The sequence below is a fragment of the Balaenoptera musculus genome, chromosome 8 (genome assembly GCF_009873245.2).
Source record: "Balaenoptera musculus isolate JJ_BM4_2016_0621 chromosome 8, mBalMus1.pri.v3, whole genome shotgun sequence".
Taxonomy (NCBI): domain Eukaryota; kingdom Metazoa; phylum Chordata; class Mammalia; order Artiodactyla; family Balaenopteridae; genus Balaenoptera; species Balaenoptera musculus.
The window spans coordinates 30,059,366-30,081,804 of record NC_045792.1 but is presented as its reverse complement, the minus strand read 5'-3'; the positions used below and the strand labels follow the sequence as shown (position 1 = coordinate 30,081,804).

Below are 22,439 nucleotides of genomic sequence, written 5' to 3'. Positions count from 1 at the left end.
TGGCACATATATACAATGGAATATTACTCACCCATAAAAAGAAACAAAATGGAGTTATTTGTAGTGAGGTGGTTGGAGTTAGAGTCTGTCATACAGAGTGAAGTAAGTCAGAAGAGAAAAACAAATACAGTATGCTAACACATATATATGGAAGCTAAGGGGGAAAAAAAAAAAGGACATGAAGAACCTAGTGGCAAGACAGGAATAAAGACACAGACCTACTAGAGAATGGACTTGAGGATATTGGGAGGGGGAAGGGTAAGCTAGGACGAAGTGAGAGAGTGGCATGGACATATATACACTACCAAACGTAAAATAGATAGCTAGTGGGAAGCAATCGCATAGCAGAGGGAGGTCAGCTCTGTGCTTTTTGACCAGCTAGAGGGGTGGGATAAGGAGGGTGGGAGGGAGGGAGATGCCAGAGGGAAGAGATATGGGAACATATGTATATGTATAACTGATTCACTTTGTTATAAAGCAGAAACTAACACACCATTGTAAAGCAATTATACTCCAATAAAGATGTTAAAAAATATATATTTAAAATAACCTACTGAATACTGAAAATAATACTGATACACACAATTTTATTTGACTTACTTTTCATTATTTTTATTTCAAGTATATTATATATTTTTCAAGTATATGATATATTTTTCAAGTAAATGTTTTAAATATTATTAAATTTTAATATATTTTTATTTTAAATATATTTAATTTATTATTTTAATTTTTAAATTTTATTTATTTGATATATACATTTATTTAATCACTAATTTAGTGACCAATAGGAGACTGAATAAATAAATTACATATTTATCTCATAGAATGGAGCCAATGAAAGAGTGAAGCATATTCCACATGTATTAATGTGGAATTGTTGCCAAACTATAGTAAGTGAAAATAGCAAAGAGCAGAGCAGTGTAAATTTACATGCTACAATTTTAACTTAAAAAATGATATAATATTACTGTTTGTATATGTATAAAATAGCTCTGAAAGGATTCCTAGAAATCTACTTGGTTGCTCTGAGAAAAGGAATTAGATGTGATGAAACGGGTGTGAGGAAAATTAACTTTTCATACAAAATGTTTTTTACCTTTTGAATTTGTGCCGTGGCTGCATAGTACCTATCAAAAAAAAATAAACCAAATAATTTAGTTAATTTTTAAAAAAAAGAAATGTTCAATCCCCGGCAAAATATTTTTATTTATTAGGGTTCCATCTTAAAATCTCTCATATGGTGTGTCTTATACTCATGGTTTTAAGAACAATCTAAATGCTGAAAAATCCCATATGTTTATATCTTCTCTCTCTTTTAAAAATATTGAGATATAATTTACATATAACATTGTATTAGTTTTAGGTGTACAGCATAATGATTTGCTATATGTATACATTGCAAAATAATTACCACAATAAGTTTAGTTAACATCCATCACCAAACATAATTACTGTATCTTCTCTTTTGCGTTCTAGACTAATTTACCTCATGGTCTTACTTGGAAATCTCTCAGACATTTCAAAAATTGGCAAAACTGAGCAATTCTTCCTAACTCTTGCCCTTTCCTCAGAAACCTGCTTCTCTTCAGGTCTTCCCCCATCAACCCTTATGCTCAAGGAAGCTATCTGGGAATTATTCTGGCAACATTTCCTCTCTTAAACTCCATATCTGAGCCATCATAGAGTTCTGTTGTCAATCATATATATATGTATGTATTCCTGTCTCTGACTCTCCACTGTGACCACTTTAGTCCAAACCATCATCTTCTCACCAAGTTTTCACATCTTCCTTCAAAACCTTCTCCAATGCCATTCCCCCAAAACTTCTTCTAAAACCACCCAGATCAAAGTAGATCCTCCTATTATTCTATCAAAGAAGCCTAATTTTTTTCCTTTTTAACTCTTACTAAAATTACAGTTACATGTTCATGTTTGTCACTATTTGCATATATTCTTTCTTGCTGGATTATAATCTCAATGAGGCAGGGACTGTGTCCATTTTCTCAGGCTCCTATGCCCACAACCTAGTACAATGCCTGACACACGGAATATGATTAAAAGATTATTCTCAAATGAATTAATAATTTACAGCATGAATGAGCTCTTACTGTGTAGCAGATACCGTGTTACACTTATTACTTAGGAGTGGCAAACCAGTTTTAGGATATGCAGTTGTCCATGGGCTTGTGGGCATGGACAGATACAAAATGAGTACAGGAGGATATTTTCATGTGCGAATAGGGGGAATATGAGCACATTTGTTTGCTAAGGCAGGGAAAGGGGTTCCATTGATGGAATATAAGTAAAATATAAGTAAAAGCAAAAGATGAACAACAGGTTTATTTCCCCACCTGAATAATGAAGTATGTGAACTAGGTGATTTGCTATAATTATAGGATTCTGCTTCACAACTTTTTTTTTTTAAACATCTTTATTGAAGTGTAATTGCTTTACAATGGTGTGTTAGTTTCTGCTTTATAACAAAGTGAATCAGTTATACATATACATATGTTCCCATATCTCTTCCCTCTGGCATCTCCCTCCCTCCCACCCTCCCTATCCCACCTAGAATCTAAGGAAAAAAAAAAAAAAAGTCATGAAGAACCTAGTGGCAAGACGGGAATAAAGACACAACTTTTTTCAGAGCCTGCCCTATAAGGTGACAACTTCCCTAGATCTTTCTCCTTAGGTATGTCAGGAACACATACGATGCCTGGTTGGTGGAAATAGCATCTCTTTTGTAGGGTACCTGGGGAGGGCAAGTGGCAGATTGTTTCCAGTTCTGGATGAGCCCATTGTGAGGTCCCAGCTGTGGAGATCCTAATCCTGCCACCTCTACTGTCTCCTGCTCAGTCCACAATGCGCCCAAGATTGTGAGGACAACTCGTCCTTGAAACAAACAAAACAATAAAATAAAATAACTGACAACTCGTCTTTATTAAATAATAAGAAAATATTCTATATAAAGTCACTTGTCTGTTGCACAAGTGCCTCTTCCTTCCCTGTGGGAGGCTACCCCATGTGAGCAAAGTGCAAACACACAGCCCATTTGAATGCCCTGAAATTTGTGAAGCTAACGGGCAAGACACACCAGCTCACATTCTCATTCTCAGTCACTGCACACACAGGAGAAAATGAACCATTTCAGTTCACAGAGACTTAGGTGAAGAGATATCAGCTTCATTTAGAATTCACATGTTATGCCTTCTAAGCATCTCTCCTAACAATTCAACCAGCTGTTACTCTTCAAAACATGTGTCACTTTCTTTGCATTTGGGTCAAACTCCAACTGCGAAGATCCATTGAAGAAATAGAAAAACCCTGCAAATACAGACAGGGGAAATAGTGAGATATTTTTTCCAATAAATAAATTTGGCAAAGTACAAAACTCATAATAATAGATACCTAAAAGCAGAAAGTGTTTATAGAATTATACTACTTGCCAGGGACTACGTTAAACATTTTACATGATGTTTTTTCATTTATTTCCGCAACAATCCTAAGAGGCATGTATATCTAACTCCATTTTACAGATGAAGAAGTTGAGGTTCAGACAAATTTAGATGCTTGCCCAAGGTCACTCAACAGGGAAAGAATGGAGACGGCACTCATCTTCAGCTCTGTCTGACAGCAAAATCATGCTCTGAGTTATTAGGTTATTCTGCTTGCAGTCAGATAAAATTCTCTGCATCTTTGGAAACTGTGGTATCTTTAAGCTTTTTCTTCCCAATACTCCTCCTCCCCTTTCCTCATGAGGCAACCTGAGGGGCATTTCTGGCCTCAGAGAGGCACAGGGCCTCTTTCAGAGCCAGATGATCCTTTATGGCTCTGCCATCATGGTGCTCAGATTACCTTTCAATAAAGATCATCTATCCCTCCACCCATCTATCCCTGAGGAGGAAAAAAAATCTTTTTTTAGATTTTGGGCTCATGGAAAGTTAAATATTGGCAACTGACTGACTACTCAGGAAAGACAGAGACAATCTCCCTGGGAATTAGTAGCAGCAGTGGGATAGAGAAAGCCAGCTGGTCAGTGTTAAACTTGGCCACACCACTTGAGGGAATTTTTATATAGCTTATTATATGAGGTAGTCATATAATTGATATGAAATTCATAAGTTGAAATTTAGGGTTGAGAGGAGGAACCTGGTTAAAGAAAACTGTTATGAAATATTATTTCAATTTTCCTCTTCCCTCTGATACTATAGACTGTTTCAAGTGCCCCACTGCCAACAAAATAAGGGTCCTCTTACCAAATGCTTCAAAAACAGCATCCACCTCTGGGTCCACCCCTGGGAAGTCTTCCACTATTTGCTTGGGAAAGCCTGGCTCCATGGATTGTCTCTTCTCATCAAATCTGCACCGAGTAAAAGAAAAAAAGCTCAGCATTGCATGGAGGTCATGTCACCAAAATTCGTAAATCATGTTAGGTTTAATGTGGAATTCTAACAAACTTTCCAAGTACTGCAAATAAATGTCAGACATGTTTAGTGCTACAGAAATGTGTGACTTTAATGGTACTGCAAACTTAGCTCTTAAGACCTCTACCAGAAACAGAGGTAACACCCTGATCTAGCAGATGCTGTTTGTTACCATATTTCTTAGGTCTGGACAGAAAGAATCTTAATCATCCTTCTATCACAAAGATATGAACATAAAGTGAATTCAATCATTCATCTAAAATACAAATTTGAAGTTCTCTATCATACTTTGTACATATATGTTCTCCCTACCCTGCACATCTGGATTTTCTATGGCAGTCTCCTATGAAAAGGGATTGGGACAAGAAGCAAAGCACAGTAAGTGCATCTTTGATTGTTGGCTGGACCTTGGTTGGTCCGCCCAGATCTCAGAGTCTGGGCAGATAGCCCAAGAATTAGCCTCTCTGAGAGTCCTATATAGCTAGACTGTTATTACCTGTCATCCTCTTAGGCAGAGGTAATGAATGTGTGAGGCTAAGGGAAGCCCTTGAGAATCACATAGTACAGTTGGGAAATCAAGACAGACACTCAAACAATGAGTGGATTATAAGACAAAGGGAAAGGAATGATTTTCCTGTGGCCTGGATTCACAGGGCTTCTTTCAAAAAAGAAAAGTACAGTTGGGTTTGGAATGCAGCAGGGAAAGCTTCATGGAAGTAGTGGGACTTGAGCCAGGACTTGGAGGATGGGCAGGGTTTGTGTCGGTGGAGGAGAAAGGAGAACACTCCAGGCGGATGGGTCAACAACACAAAGGAAGCTCCAGCTTATTGTACATGTGACTCAAAACAGGAGAGCTTAAGAAATGCCTGTTATCAGGCACTGCTATATTTGAAAGTAAGTACTTCCCCACAGTTGTCTAAAGCCCCACCATTCCTATTGTGAGGGACGCAGGTCTAAGAGTAAGGCGGGGGATTTCCTTAGAGAAAGAAAATAATTTCCCTAATTAGGATCATACAAAGTCATTCCAATCAAATTTTACCTCCAGTATTTGTCCTCTACAAAGAAGTGTGTTTTCTTCTTTTCCTTATCAGAAAAGGCTGCATCTATTTTCCTTATTGTTGAAGGAAAACCCAGGGTATGGATGTCTCTTGGGTAACCTGCTTGCACCTCATTTCCTCTGATGGCCCAGAACTGATTTCCTGTGGTTTTTTTAAAAAAAATCACAATCACTTTGAATCTATAACAGATATCTTTGGTTTTAGAAATACTTCTTAGCATCTTTAATTTTCATAGTAAAAGGGAAGCCAGAATTTTAGATTTAGTCACCAGCTCAAAATAGACATTAAACAAATATTTGCAGCTTGAATGAATGAACACAGACCAAATGAGGGAATTTACAACTCTGAGCAATTTCCAATTAAACTCTTAATCAATTTTCCAGTGAGAGGCTTTATTTCAGCAAGTTAAAGAAATTATTATATAATAATTACCTTTAAAAATGAAAACGCTGTCTTTGCTAATAACTTCATATGCAGCATCTATGCCTGAAGGAAGAGATGGCCAAAATGAAGAGATCAAATGAAATTCAGGTACAAGTGTCCTGAAGGATTTGCGCCAAAAACGTCTGAAAAATATGTAAAAAGAAATGAAAATTGAAAGAAGTCTTTCACCTTTCAGCATATTTTCTTCATTGTCCTGTCTCACACATCTTCCCCCATTCCCACATCCTCTAGGCTCGATGACAGACAGAAATCAGGTATGTTGTCACTGGGGAAAAATCTTTCCTTTTTTTCCAGAAGATTGCACTGGACCTGTTGCCGTAGGATTGCAGAGTAATGTCTTCTGTGAAAGGAAAGTTATCTTACAATGCAAATTAATCAGCTGACTGTAACCTTTAAATATCTAAAATTCATGCAAAACAATATATATATTATACCATCATTTATATTTTCAAAAAGATAGACACATGTGTGTGTATGTATACGTGCATGTAAGTATAGTTTTATATATACACAGAACAATTCTGGAAGGATATTTAAGAGTTCATCACTATGGATGAAGATAGGGAGAACTGAGGAACTAAGAGTCAATGATGTGGTGATGACTTCCTTTTAACTTTCTTTCCACTTGTGCAGTTTTATCATGTGCATATTTATCCAGCAGTGAGTAAATTAATTGATTAAATGTAATGGTATCCTGGTATCATTTTTAAAGGAAGTAAAGATAAAATTCTGATTCTAAAGGTCTACTTGTGCCTTTTGAAAAGCAACTGTAACTTATAACATTTGGGAATGACAATTACAGGGTAAAAATCAAATCATCCTAAGTCTTTGAAAATGAACTTGACAATTTTAGGAAAATGTGGAAAGTGAAGCATCGGAAAGATTCCAAGTTCAGAGCAAAATTTTTTGTTTTAAATATTTAAAAATCCCTATCAAGTTTCTGTTTGTTTTCCTCGCTAAGCATTGTATAGATACATCAAAAGAATAGATAGGAAAATATAGTTTTCTGGTCTGACCTGTCTTTAAAGAACAGAATTTCTCCCCTCAGAGTGCTGACTGCATCAAAGGACAAAGCAGGATCACATGTGGCTGGTGTGCCAGGTTCTGGAGGCACAGATTCTGTGGGCACCACAGGGTCATCTGGAGAAGCTGTCGGAGGTCCTAAAGGGAACAGATATGAGGATGCAAACATTAGAAGAAATGTGATTCTTCTGTCAATTTATATCCTTTCCAAACATTCTCAAAGTGCTTTGAGTTAAATTACAAATGCTTTATGCAGCATTTTGAAGCTTTCCTGAAGACCGTCATTGCAAAGTTACAATGCCTAATTTTTCCAGCATCACTCACCATACAGGGACTGAATGCCATTCACATCATCTTGAGAAAGGTGGAACCGAGTCAGGTCTGCGAATGGCTTGTAGACTGGATACATCAAAGCTTCACTGTTGGTCGAGTGTTGGAGACCCAGGGAATGGCCAAGTTCATGGGCAGCAACGAGGAATAAATTGATCCCTATTTAAGAAATCATAAATAATAGCTACTCATTCCTTAAATACATGTACATTACACAGATCAGCTGTGTATTATATTTGTTTACTTCCTGGAAACACACAGTGCTTCCCCCCTCTTTTTTTTTCTTTTGGTTAATTGATCAATTGACTGAGTACACTTAATGGAAAGCCAAGTGTTTTTCAAGGCTCATTCTTGAAATCAATCTCTGGGACAAAGTATCCAGCCATATCCAATTACTCCCATCTCCAGCCTGATTCTGCTGATTCTTGACCCATTGGGAAATCCATAACACCCCATTTCTTCAGTATTCTTAGCTATTAAGAGTTCTCCAAGTTAAAACAAAAATCAACACTGAAATCATTCTGAGAGATGTATAACTAACCTGATGTATCCTTTGTCCATTTTTCATCATCATCAAAGTGAGCATCTCCATAAATCCCTGGCCCAGGTGGATAGGCGTGAGCCAAAACTTTTCCAGGTCCATCAAAAGGGCTAAAGTCTCCATGTTCTAAGAGAGAAAAAAATTTTTATTGGCAAGATTAGTAATTAGGATCTCTCTGGAATCTTTTCTAATGAAACAACAACAGATAAAATTTTGCATGGGTTTTTTTTTCCTTGTTTCTGTTTTTTACCTCGAACTGCAAAACTTATCATTATGTCTGCCTCTCCTTCATTGATCCTGGAGAATGTAAATGTAGTCACCTCCTCCCAGACTGCCAGAGCTTTCTCAATGGCAGAATCAACAGCATCTCTTGGCAAATCCAGTGTATAATTCACAATCCTGTATGAAAAAAAATTGAAGAAACTATTTCTCCTGTGATAGTGATTTATAAACCTCAGTATTATGTCAAAATCTCTTTGGACCCATTACCTGTAAGTGAGGTGAGTTTTCCTCCACTTGGGCATGCCAGGAAAGGTGCTGAAGTGACCAACGTCAGGAACCCCACATCTGGGCTTGCGTATCACCTCCAGAGTGTCAGAGTCCAGCTTCCCTGTCACTTCCAACCCCAGGAACCTCTGCATTTCTTGTATTTTTTTAACTACAGGACCACTGTCCTTTCTTCTAACAAACTGTTTCACATCCTTTTCAAGGTTGTAGTAGTTTTCGAGGTATTGCTAGCAGAAACATAAGTATAGTTTTTAGGTCATTCTTATGATTTTTAGTGGTTTATGGTAAACTTGTACAGTTGCTCACTTAATCTATTTGAAATATTCCTCTAGTTTATTGAAATCAAAGTAAGTGTCATATTTGTTTAATTCTTCAATTGCAGACTCCTCCTCACTTTCATTTTATCTTTGTAACAGAATATCTCTGCAGCTTATTTTACTACCAAAGCAATGAAAATTGCAATGAATTGGAAAATCAAGATAATTATCCAGGGAACTTAAAGGAGAAAAACAAAACAAACTTCCTTGTGCATAATTGTATATTTCAGCTACATTTATTCAATTTTCCATTTTATGCTTCTCACAAGGACCTGGCTTGAGAAAAAAACTTAGACAAATCTCTATGTCTAAACATGACACCAGAAATAAAAACATCCATCTAACTTTATATTGGATTAAAATACCTACAGAAGTTCCAAAGCAAGATATATTTCATATACTCTACACTTGCTAATCATGTGTCTTAAGCAGTGCTGCTAGTAAGGTGGCTTTGATCTTAGGAAATTACCTAATATCTCTGGCTTTTGTTTCTTCTGGCATCAAAAGAGGAGTCCAAATAGGTGATACTGAGACCCTCTCCACGTACAACACTCTATAACTCTCTGCCTTTGAACTTCTTATACATTAAGTTCAAACAATTCTGTGAGTTTTATAAATAGAAAGCAGAGAGGGTTTCCACTTGGCCCTGTCAGGGAGCGTGAGGGCTGGCTCCTTAATTACCTGAACAAGGTCCATGCTGTCAGCCTTGTCCTTTGCAGCTCTGTCCAATGGATAGGCTGAGCAAACTGCCACACATAGCAACAGCAGAACTGGAAGATTCCTCACTTCCATTGACTTTTCTCAGCTCTCTGTTGTCTTAATGCCTTGCTCTCTGCCTATCTTCTTCTAGGTTAACGGTCTGGAGTCCGACTTTTATAGGGTGACAATGTTTGTTTAGATCACCCACACACAGCTTGACTCATGATTGCTTTCCTATGAATGGCAGCAGGACCATTTCCAAAAATTCCAAATCCAAAATAGGATGATACAACCTACTTTACTAATTTCTCTCAACCTTTCCAATTTTGCAAGTCAAAAGAGTGATTAATCTCCAGGAAATGCTTCCTGTCTTGGTAAGAAGAAAACTGGGGCATTTTTTTTTATTCTGGAAAAAAAAGTGACTGGAATTTACTAGATAGTTTATGTTTGTGGATTTGAGAAGTAGGATGACATGGTAAAAAAGTCAGAATTCTGTAGAACTTTTAAATGTAATTTTAATTTAAGAAGAACATATTTAAAATCAAATGTAATAAGATATAAGTAAATGCAAAGCTGTACATAAATAGCTGCAGTCTATACTATTAAATTCTGTAAAAACAGAAGAAATACTATCTAGAATAAAATTGAAAGGGAAATTCACTTTTTGAGCCTTTGATTTGAAATACCTATTGTCACATTCTGCTTGGATTTGTTAGTCCTTGAGGAGGAGATGCTCATGGGAAGGATGCTCATTCCTCAAGATTTTGAGGAAGAAGGACACATATCCATTTTCTTTTGGTTGGTCTTAATTCTGTACCCAATTTATTAATGGGTGATGGACCTGTAATAGCTACTCCACAAATACTCAAAGAATTGATATAAATTACTTTGTTCACTAGACTGAAATTCTTCTCTGTCTTATCTCCTACTCTTTTCTTATTCTCTTTCAATCTCTTTTCTTCCTCCCTAAATTCAAATTTGTAGATATTTTAAAGTTAAAAAAAAAGCCATCCTAAATTCTTGTCCCTTGCTTATCATTTTTCTCTTCTCTTCTCCTTTTTTTCCTTTTTCTTTTCCTTCCCTTCCCTTTCCTACCTTTTCTTTCTTTTTCTTTGTCAACTAGAGTACTGCTCACATCACTTGTGTGAAATAAATGCTGGTAAGGAAGACCTTAAACTTTCCCAGAAGAAGAAACTTTGTTAAACACTTTACATACAATCCTCCTGCCACCTGCCACCCACCTATCTCCCCACCAACCTCACTTCCTATATCCTTAGAAAAATAAATTAAAAAAGAAACTCAAAAGGGATGCAAGTGGGAGGAAGCAAAACTTACACTTATTAAACATTTACTAAGTGCACAAACTTTTATTTATCACCACACTTTGTTTTTTCTTTGTTTGCTTGCTTATTTGTTTACTAAGAGCAGAATATCCTGGGAGTGAGAATTAAATAAAATGATGAATAAAAATGTGCACTTAATGAACATTTAATAAGTGTACATTTTGATTTCTCCCACTTGCATCCCTTTTGCATTTTCCTTTTTTGCTTTACTTTTTGTGTGTTTTTAAAGAAATATTGGAGATGTTTCACTGAATATTTATAGAAGATGATGTAATAGGATTGCTCAGTGGTTGTAACCTGTAGCTGGAGGTTTCCAGATGCCTAATGACCAGTTGGCAGGGGGTTATATGGTACATTTAAGCATCCATTTTTAGGCTAGATTCTGTTCAAAGACACCTCAAAGCTAGAGTTCTATATTCCTTAGTGTCTTGTTTCATTTTGACTGAGATAAGGGTAAAATACTTGTTTACACTGATGTCAGGGCAGCTAAGGGGGTTGGAGTGGTAAGGGCTTGTACCAGGAAGAAACAATGAAGTCAGGCAGAAAAGGCAGTGAGAAATTAAAAGAGCTGTGACATCCGCAATTGTCAATTCCTTCTAAATTAAGGGTTTTACTTTGTAAATTTTCTCTGCTAGCATAATTTATAACACATTTTTTTAAATTTAGAGGGAAACTTGACAGACTTTATGTTTATTTTCCCAACTATTCAAAAGTGATTGACAAAAGAGGTCATCTTTTTCCTGAGAAAATCACAAGTTTGCCAATGCAGAACTTTGTCATCTTTTAAAACAGACTTCTCTGAGAGGTCTTCCTTGAGCCCCAGGAAGAGTTCATCACTTATTTCTTAACAGTATATGTACCTTCCTGATTTTTCATACTGAACTGTAGTGTAATGGTTTACTTATCTGCCTCCCCATATTACTGTAAATTCTTGAGGGTAGGGACTGTTTCCCATTTATTTCTGTACTCCTAATACTTAGGGTGGGGCCTTGCATACAGCAGGAACCTCAAAATTTGGTAGAGAATTAACTAATATATTAATTATGAATGAAAGGCTCACAGCAAAAGTCAAACAGGTAAATGAAAAGTTAAAAATTTCACAAATGATGCATATCTAAATTCCCATATCTTACATGTCATATTTACTAAATACCCTAATAACTGATTTATTTTATTTTATTTTCATAGAAAAAGTTTCAAGCTATCCTCTTAAGTCTCTCTAATAAGAGAATAAATAAAAGACTTATATACTTAAAATACTTATTCTTATATCTATTGAACACCCAAACTAAGACTGTGGAATCAAGGAGTTTTCTGACAATGAATGAGATAGTTTGAATTTTGTGGATTAAATTTTAAAAGAGAACAGATTAATGCAAAGGAATAGGCAAATTACACAGTAACTGAGTGAAGGAAGGAAGGGAAGGAAGAGGAAGGAAGGAAAGAAGGAAGGAAAGACAAAATGGAGGAAGGAAGAGGGGAGGGAAGGAGAAAGGGAAAGGGAAAGAAGGGAAAAAAGAAGGAAAAAGAGTAAGAAAGAGTAAATATTGGCTTGGCCAAAAAGTTCGTTCTGATTTCTCTGTCGAAATTTTTAGCCAACCCAATACATCAAATGTAGAGGGGAGTTGTGAACACTAGGTAAAAAATGGGCTTTTTCTACACAGGAAGGAAAATGACTGTTCCACAGAACAATCATTTGTCATACGGTGAAATATATACAAGGGTCAGAATGGGTGCTTTTGTAAATCTAACCTCCAGGGATCAGAGGTCTAGAAGTAAACTTAAATCTGATCCAAACTTAGATTCAAAAGCAGGCAGTTAGTCCAAGTAACATTCTGTCTCATAAATTTTCACTTTTGTCTTCCTATTTATCATGATTCTCCATGACTAATCAGATGAGATAACACATGATCCTTGCTACCTCCAGCTGATATATCATTCTTTCAGGTATTCATTCATTTCTCAAGTGTCTGAGTCTTAAATGCTTCAGAATAAACAAAGTAAGACTGTAGATTTGGAGATAACATTTAAATGAGAAATATAGAAAAAAAAGTGACCAAATTAGCTACTTAAAAATAGGAAAGAAGGAAGGATGAGATGACAGAATGAAGGAATGAATGAAGGAGAAAAGGGTATAATCTCATAGAGGAGATGACCTCTGCATAAGATTTTATAAGAAATAAAGAAAGAAGCTGTACCGGAAATATGCAGAAGAAAAGCTGTTTAGTTTAGAAAAAGCCCAAGGTAAAGCCACAAATAAGTGAAGCCTGAAATGATTCGGACATAGAGGAAAATCCAGGAACAGGATAAACAACCATACAGAGTCAAGAAAATTTAGAGTCTATACGTAAAATGGCAAAGGGTTAACTTTTTATTGAAGTGAAAAATGTGTGAAGGGGAATAATGAAAAATGAAAAATAAAGTTATGGGAAGACAGATTGAAGCTCATTGTGGAAAGCCATTAGCCTGCAGCTAAGATGTTTAGTTTATTTAATTTATTTTACAGCAAGTCCCCTACATATGAACCTTCAGGTTGCGAACTTTCAAAGATGCGAACATGCGTTCCATCAACGTCAGGCGTGAGTGAAATTGCAGCTTGCCCTCCCTCTCCTATTGCTGACCATCTTTCAGCTCTACCATCTCCCACCTCCTCTCCCTCCTCCAGTCAGTAACTCTTCTTGCCCATTCACTCGATGCCAGCCCCTTTATGGCAGATGTGGTACTGTACTGCTGTACTTTCCAAGGTACTGTACTGTAAGATTAAAAATATTTTCTTTATTTTTTGTGTTTGTTTGATTTTATGTATTATTTGTGTGAAAAGAATTATAAACCTATTACAGTACAGTACTATATAGCTGACTGTGTTAGTTGGGTACCTAGGCTAACTTTGTTGGACTTATGAACAAATTGGACTTATGAACACACTCTCAGAACGGAACTCGTTAGTATGTAAGGGGAATTACTGTAGATGTTTAGTTGATTTTGTTGGTGATGGAAAGCCATGTTTCTACAAAATACATTCAATTAAATTTTTTACATTTCAATACAATTTTATATTTTTACTATAGAAAATTTAAAATATAGAAAAAAGTTAGAGGAAAATAAATCATTTACATTCAAGCTGCTAGGAGGAAAACACTATTAACACTTTACTGTACTTTTGATTTTTTAATTCCTGTGTATACTTTTTTACATCATGCTGATCATGGAAAAGTTATAAAATTTTATCTATTTTTTTTTTCCACAAAACTGAATCTCATCAGCCAAAAATAAGCACTAATAAGGTGATGTATTCCCTCTGCATTATAGAATAAAACATGTTGCTTATGGGTTTCTTAAAATGTACATTTTTCATGGTTGAAATCAGATCATATATGCTAATTTTTATGTCTGTTTTCCACAGAAACATTCAAACATTTTAGTTGGAATGTGAACTAGAGTAGAAATAGGGAATTGAGAACAGATAATATTTGCACGTGGAATGACTATCTTTTTCATTTATAAAAGCCTAATGACTCAGATCACTCAACAGGAGTGGTAAGTGTGTTGAAATCCATTATTCAAATTCCTTAGCAATAACAATGGCCATTATGTGACTCCAGGCAACTCTGATTTTATGGAAAGAAGGAGAGCATTTTGTAATATTCTTGGCATAATTATTTCAATTGTGCAAACAAATAACAAAGTTTTTAGTGGTACTCCAATGGGCAGTATATTTCATCTGATTGTAGGATATAAAATGTTGCTCGAGAAACACTTTTTTTCATATGATGATTAGAGTAGAAGCAGAAGGGAAATAGGTGTGAGAAGCAGCATGGACCAAGCATAACCCCATACTGCCAAATCCACCTGACAAGTCACCTTTCAGTTAGAAAACTGCAAACAAACCAAGAAAAGATAGCTCTGTTAAACTTTTTAGAGCCTGAACTATGCATTCTGGAATTGTTCATTTTGAGTCAGTTGGCAATTGTATGTCTTTATGTAATTTTCCAAGGGTGGTTCAGGAGAAATTTACTGATTCTAGCATATCTGAGCATCTCTTTTGTTAACCTCTCTTATGGAAGATATCTTGGATGGGTATGCAACTCTACGGTCACAATTTCTTTTCTCTCTTCCAGAATCAACATCCATCCGATAGAGATGTAGCTTCAGTGTTTTCTCATTCATAGAAAAATAAATGTCCTTGTCTCTGATCAGACATTTGAGGAAAAAAATATATTTCTAGTTCTTTCAAACGACCATAAGTTCCTGAGGTTTCATATGATAAACATAGATAAGCAATCTTTTGTTTTATCCAATATAGCTTCTCTGTCCTTATAAACAGTGGAAAAATGTATTCTAAAAGAGCAACTTTGTTTTCAATGTTATAACTTCTTTTTTTCCTTGCATTTTATGTGCTGTAGTGCAAGTTTGGGAAAGACTACTTCAGTGGCTACTAGCCAGTGTCTTCTTTTTTTAAAAGAACTATTAAATATACATATATATATAATTTTCTAATTATATATAGTTTTGTGCTTTACATTTAGGTCTGTGATTCATTTTGAGCTAATTTTTGTGAAGAGTGTAAGACTGCATCTCAATTCAGTTTTTTCCATGTGCATTTCCAGTTGTCCCAGCACCATTTGTTGAAAATACTATCTTTGCTCCATTGCATTGCCTTTGATCCTTTGTCAAAGATCAGTTGACTATATTTATGTGAATCTATATCTGGGCTCTCTATTCTGTTTCATTGATCTATTTATCTATTCTTTTACCCATACCACACTGAGTTGATTACTGTAGCACATTGTCCTCCTTCAACACTGTGTTGGCTATTCTGGATCTTCTGCCTCTCAATATAAACTTTAGTATTAGTTTGTTATACCCAAAAAATAACTTGCTGGGATTTTGATTGAGGCCATTTGTTTTCTCAGGCTGAAAATTTTCCCATTTAATGTTTTTTGTAAGATAAGTGAAAACATTGGAACATTGCTTCTGTGAGATTTATCTGGCAGTAGTGATTGAGGTGGATTAGAATAAAAAGAAAATAACATTGACTGGTTTATTATAATCATCTAAGTGAGCTGTAAGGGGAATCTGAAGGATTGCAGATATAAGTAAAAAGAATTGAGAATGGAAAGAGATGATACAGACAGAAAAGGGACAGGAAGGATAAAAAAGGCATAACATAAATCACAGCAAGATCTTTTTTGACCCAACTCCTAGAGAAATGGAAATAAAAACACAAATAAACAAATGGGACCTAATGAAACTTAAAAGCTTTTGCACAGCAAAGGAAACCATAAACAAGACCAAAAGACAACCCTCAGAATGGGAGAAAATATTTGCAAATGAAGAAACTGACAAAGGATTAATCTCCAAGATTTACAAGCAGCTCATGCAGCTCAATAACAAAAAAACAAACAACTCAACCCAAAAATGGGCAGAAGACCTAAATAGACATTTCTCCAAAGAAGATATACAGATTGCCAACAGACACATGAAAGAATGCTCAACATCATTAATCATTAGAGAAATGCAAATCAAAACTACAATGAGATATCATCTCACACTGGTCAGAATGGCCATCATCAAAAAATCTAGAAACAATAAATGCTGGAGAGGGTGTGGAGAAAAGGGAACCCTCTTGCACTGTTGGTGGGAATGTAAATTGATACAGCCACTATGGAGAACAGTATGGAGGTTCCTTAAAAAACTAAAAATAGAACTACCATATGACCCAGCAATCCCACTACTGGGCATATACCCTGAGAAAACCATAATTCAAAAAGAGTCATGTACCAAAATGTTCATTGCAGCTCTATTTACAATAGCCAGGACATGGAAGCAACCTAAGTGTCCATCATCGGATGAATGGATAAAGAAGATGTGGCACATATATACAATGGAATATTACTCAGGCATAAAAAGAAACGAAATGGAGGTATTTGTAGTGAGGTGGATGGAGTTAGAGTCTGTCATACAGAGTGAAGTAACTCAGAAAGAGAAAAACAAATACAGTATGCTAACACATATATATGGAATCTAAGGGAAAAAAAAAAAGGTCATGAAGAACCTAGTGGCAAGACGGGAATAAAGACACAGACCTACTAGAGAATGGACTTGGGGATATGGGGAGGGGGAAGGGTAAGATGTGACAGGGTGAGAGAGTGGCATGGACATATATACACTACTAAATATAAAATAGATAGCTAGTGGGAAGCAGTCACATAGCACAGGGAGATCAGCTCTGTGCTTCGTGACCACCTAGAGGGGTGGGATAGGGAGGGTGGGAGGGAGGGAGATGCAAGAGGAAGAGATATGGGAACATATGTATATGTATAACTGATTCACTTTGTTATACAGCAGAAACTAACACACCATTGTAAAGCAATTATATTCCAATAAAGATGTTAAAAAAAAAAAAAAGGCATGGATGCCATTAATCTTGCAAAATAGGAAGAATTGAAACTAGCTCATCTACAGTTGAGGTTGAGTTCCTTTCTTTGTGACGTGGCAGGTCTCTCCCTGGTGTGGAGAAAAACAAAGACCAACCAAATGAGACCAAGGAATTGCTATTTATCCAGAGCTTGCTGTAGCAAGGGAGTCAGACACCAAAATGTGTGTTTTCACAGAGACTCAAAGCAGATAGACACATGGGAAACATTACGGTGTGGAAAAGGGAACTTTTCGTGTATATCCTGATTGAAAGCTATTGATCTGGGGATGCTGTAGGTGGGCTAACTAGAAGTGCGTATCCTGTGAAATTGGTTAGGAAATCCAATTGGATCCTCAGTTGGAAATGAGACAAAAATAAGGCCGTCAGTTTCTCAGGAAAATCTTAGGCATTTTAGATTGATTATCACAGAAGTTGTCGTTTAGCCTCCTGGATTGTCACTAGAGATATCAATCTAGCTTCCTGCACTTACAACAAGCTGGCTTCCTAGGTTGTTTATTGAAGATAAGGAGATTGGTTTCCTGGGCAGGTTGCTACAGGTTGTGGGTCAAAGTTCTATTTTTATATATAGTACAATCATTGTCTGTTTGTCTATTCAGTCTCTCACTGGAAAAGTCTCTACTCCATGCCTTATGCATCTCTGAAATAGATGAAAGTTTGGGGTATTTACACTTGGCTGAATTACTTTTTCTTTTGTTATCCATATATTTTTTGATTAAATTCTGGAATTTATAAGTGCTTTATTCTGCAGGTTAGGTCAAATATCTGTAACCAGTGATACTCATTGCCCTGACAAATCTGTGTAATGATCCTAGGCACTGCTTTGCCACGGCTGAGACACTTCACTTTCTTATGAGTCATGATTTGTAATGTTGACACACCTTTTTGGATGGGTCATATTATGTAGGAAGGACAAAATGAAATTGTATTGTATAACTAAATTTGAGTTGGATATGTACCAAGGCAGAGCTAACTCACATAAACCTAGAGAGCATGTGTTGGTGTGCCAGCTTACTCTCCATTAAAGCTATACCATTAGAATAATGGAATAAAGGTTCTGAACTTTCATTATTTTATATACTTTTAGGTAATTAGTGTCTCTTACTCTTCTCAGAATGTGTAGTATGGTCAAACAGGTATGTATCAGAACTCTCTTTTAAGAAAGGAGAAAGCCACTATATATTGATTATCTACTATGAACCCAGCATGTTATATTATGTGTAATCTTTACACCCACATTACAAGGTAAATATCAGTATCCTCAGTTCACAGATGAAAAAATGGAGTTCAGAAAAGTTAAAACATTTGTTCAAGTTCACATACACAGTAAGTAGCAGAGATGATGCACATGTTGTTCAGTCAAAACCTATAAATCAAATAGAAACAAGAGTTTGTAGTGTCTTCAGACTAAATTAAATCTCTGCATTTCATCTATTTATAACACCATCTTAGCCTGGACCTAACCCTTTCCAAAAATCTTCTCTCTCAAATATTCATATTTTCAAAAACTAAATACTGGCTATGTCTATTATTCCAGTGTATGTCTCATAGTCTTCAATATTAGGGCCTCCTCTCATGAATTTCTGACGTTCTGACTTCCCTCTCCTCTTTCTAAGTCCAGTCTTTCCTGTCAATTATCTTTCACTTGTGCTGTCCATATGAAACCCAGTTAGGACAAATGTCTATGAGCAGTGAGTATGTGTTATTGAAATTCAAAAAACCAAAGTCTCCTCAGTCAGCAAGGTTGGTCAAAGTTCCAATTCCAGAAAACATCAGCAAAAATCTTGCTAGCCATGAATTCCTAAGTGCTCATTAAAAAAATCCAACTCTAAGGTTCTAAGCATAAACACACAATTCAGTACCTTTGTGGCCCAAAACACATTTCACAATCCTTCCTTCCTTTGAAAATCATATTTTCTGCAATTACAAGATTGGAACATACTGTTCCAAGTCATGAATTTAGAGGAAAAGTGGAAAAACTTCTCAAATTTCCACCCTCACTTATATTCACATCTCCCTCAAGATATTTTATTGTCAACTTGACTGCTCAAAAAAAGTACAGAATTAGAGTAAGATTTTTTGTTGTTGATAATTTATTAACTCTTTTATCTTGCCCCTAATAGTTGAGCCAAATTGTATCAGATCATGCTCCTTATTAGTTGAAAAATTATTAGTCAATAGAATCAAAGTGGGATAGTAGAAACAGCTTGAGTTTGGGTGAAACAGTCCTCAGTTAGAATCTTAATATGGACTTACTAGGTCTGTGACACCAAACAAATTATTTACCTTCTCTGTGTCCTTTTTTCTTTATTCTTAAAATAGCAATAAAAATGTCTATCCTACCCCTGACTAGCCGTGGGCTGACACCAGCCCAGAGGGCCCATGGACCCCAGATTGTGCAGCTAGCTCCACAGGAACATGGCTCCATGCTCTAGCAAGCCCACAGCCACTGCATGAGACAGGACCTAGCAGCCATTTGGACCAGCTCCACCTTCCAGTGTGCACACTGTAGTTGGGCCAGCCACAAAAGAAGGGGGCACACAATTCAATTAGGGGACACACAACTCAATAGGGGACACTTCTACAGCATATAGCTTTAGTAACCAGAGGGGAACATATTGCTGACCCCCATAGGACATGTCCTACATAACACCACTTTTCCAAGATCTGGAAATTCAACTAACCTACCTAATACATAGAAGTAAACACAAAGAAATATGCAAAATGAGGAGACAGAGGAAAATGTTCCAAACAAAGTAACAATACCTTTTAAAAAGTGAAGATAAGCAATCTATCCAATAAAGAGTTCTAGGCAATGGTCATAAAATGCTCACTAAACTCGAAAGAAGAATGGGTGAAAACAGTATGAATTTCAACAAAGAATTAGAAAATAAAAAACAAACAGAGCTGAAGAATACAATAAATGAAATTTTAAAATATGATAGAAGGAATCAACAGTAGATTAGTTGATACCAAGGAATGGGTCAGCAATCTGGAAGACAGAGTAGTGGAAATCACCCAAGCTGAACAGAAATAAGAATTTTGAAAAAATGAAGATAGTTTAAGTGACCTCTGTGACAACATCAAGCATACTTAACTTGCATTTAAAGGGTTCCAGCAGGAGAAGAAAGAAAGAAAGTGGAAGAGAACTTATTTGAAGAAACAATAGCTAAAATACTTCTGTAAATTGGGGAAGGAAACAGGCATCCAGGTCCAGGAAGTACAGAAAACCCCCAACAAGATAAAAGTAAAGAGATCCACACCCAGACACATTATAATTAAAATGGCAAAAATTAAAGATAAAGAGAGAATGTTAAAAGTAGCAAGAGAAAAGCAACTAGTTACATACAAGGGAACTCCTATAAGATTATCAGCTGACTTCTCAGCAGAAATATTGCAGGCCAGAAAGGAGTGGCACAATATACTTAAAGAGATAAAATTTAAAACTTATAATAAAGGATACTCTATCAAACAGGGTTATCATTTAGATTTGAAGGAAAGCTAAAGAGTTTTACAAAGAAGCAAAAGCTAAAAGATTTCAGCACCACTAATTTGGCTATATAAGAAATGTTAAAGGGACTTCTCTAAGTGGGAAAGAACAGGCCACAATTAGAAATATAAAAATGATAAAAGGAAAAATCTCACCAATAAAGGCAAACATACAATAAAGGTAATAGATCAATCATTTAGGGACTTCCCTGGTGGTGCAGTGGTTGAGAGTCTGCCTGCCGATGCAGGGGGCACGGGTTCAAGCCCTGGTCTGGGAGGATCCCACATGCCGCGGAGCGGCTGGGCCCGTGAGCCGCAGCTGCTGAGCCTGCGCGTCTGGAGCCTGTGCTCCACAACAAGAGAGGCCGTGATGGTGAGAGGCCCACGCACCGTGATGAAGAGTGGCCCCCGCTTGCTGCAGCTGGAGGGAGCCCTCGCACAGAAACGAAGACCCAACACAGCCATAAATAAATAAATAAATAAATAAATAAATCATTTAAAAGCTAGTATGAAGGTTAAAAGACAAAAGTAGTACCATCATCTATAACCAAAATAAATAGTGAAGGGATTCACAAAACAAAAAAATATAAAATATGATGACAAAAGCAGTAAACTTTGGAGAGAGGGGAGTAAAATTGCAAGGTAGTTAAAATGTGTTTGAACTTAAAACATCACCAACTTAAAATAATCAAATATATATAGCTGTATATAAATCTCATGGTAACCACAAACCAAAACTCTATAATAGATACACACACAAAAGGGAAAGTAATTCAAACAACACTAAAGAGAGTCATCAGATCACAATGGAAGAGGGCAAAAGAAGAAGAAAAGAACAGTAACAACAACAACAACAAAAACACTACAAAATCAACCCCAAAACAATTAAAATGGCAATAAGCACATACCTGTCAATAATCACTTTAAATATTAATAGATTAAATGTTCCAATCAAAAGACATAAAGTAGCTGAGTGGATACAAAATTAAGACCCATATATATGCTGCCTATAAGAGACTCACTTCAGATCTAAAGACACACACGACTGAAAGTGAGAGGCTGGAAAAAAGTATTCCATGCAAATGGAAATAAATAGAAAGCTGAGGTAGCAATACTTATATCAGATAAAATAAACTTTAAAACAAAGACCGTAACAAGAGAGAAAGAAGAACATTGCATAATAATCAAGGGCTCAACCCAAGAAGATGATATAAAAATTATAAATATATATGCACCCAACATTGAGGCACCTAAATACATAAAGAAAAGATGAACAAACATAAAGGGAGAAGGTGAAAGTGATGCAATAATATTAGGGGACTTTAACACCAAAGAGACATCAATGGACAGATCCATCCAGACAGAAAATCAATAAGAAAACAATGGCTTTAAACAACACATTAGAGGAGATGGACTTAATGGATATATAAAGAACATTTCATCCAAAAGCAGCAGAATGCACATGTTTTTCTAGTGCAAATACATCAAAAATACATCCACAACTGGAACAATTCTCACAGAATAGTTACTGAAAGCTTGCAGAAGATCTCATACAAGCAAAGCTTCAAGATAGAACCCCACATCACCAGGCAGGACAAAGGGAAAAGGGAGAAGAAGAGGATTTGGGATGGGACCAGTGTCCCTGGGAGGGAACTGTGAAAGAAGGAAGGTTCCCTCACCTTGGGAACCTCCTTCACTGGCTGGGAGGTCCGCTGGGACAGACAGGGAGCTTCAGAGGCTCAGAGAGACACCAGCAGAGATGATCCTTTTCACATCACCACATTTCCCAAGTTCGAGTGGTATACCTGCTGGTGTGTACAGTGAGTGG

General features: G+C 36.3%; 1 protein-coding gene across 1 annotated transcript; it reads right to left on the bottom strand.

The window, feature by feature from the left end:
• Positions 1-2,921: 2,921 nt before the first annotated feature.
• LOC118899355 (stromelysin-1-like) lies at positions 2,922-9,492 on the bottom strand. The gene is made up of 10 exons (XM_036860958.1): positions 9,326-9,492; positions 8,310-8,554; positions 8,071-8,219; positions 7,821-7,946; positions 7,274-7,438; positions 6,943-7,087; positions 5,915-6,048; positions 5,464-5,623; positions 4,257-4,360; positions 2,922-3,324 (listed from the first exon to the last, which is right to left on the bottom strand). Exons 1-10 carry the CDS (start codon positions 9,434-9,436, stop codon positions 3,224-3,226), a joined length of 1,440 nt encoding a protein of 479 aa, XP_036716853.1. The 5' UTR covers positions 9,437-9,492; the 3' UTR covers positions 2,922-3,223.
• Between the last annotated feature and the right edge of the window lie 12,947 nt (positions 9,493-22,439).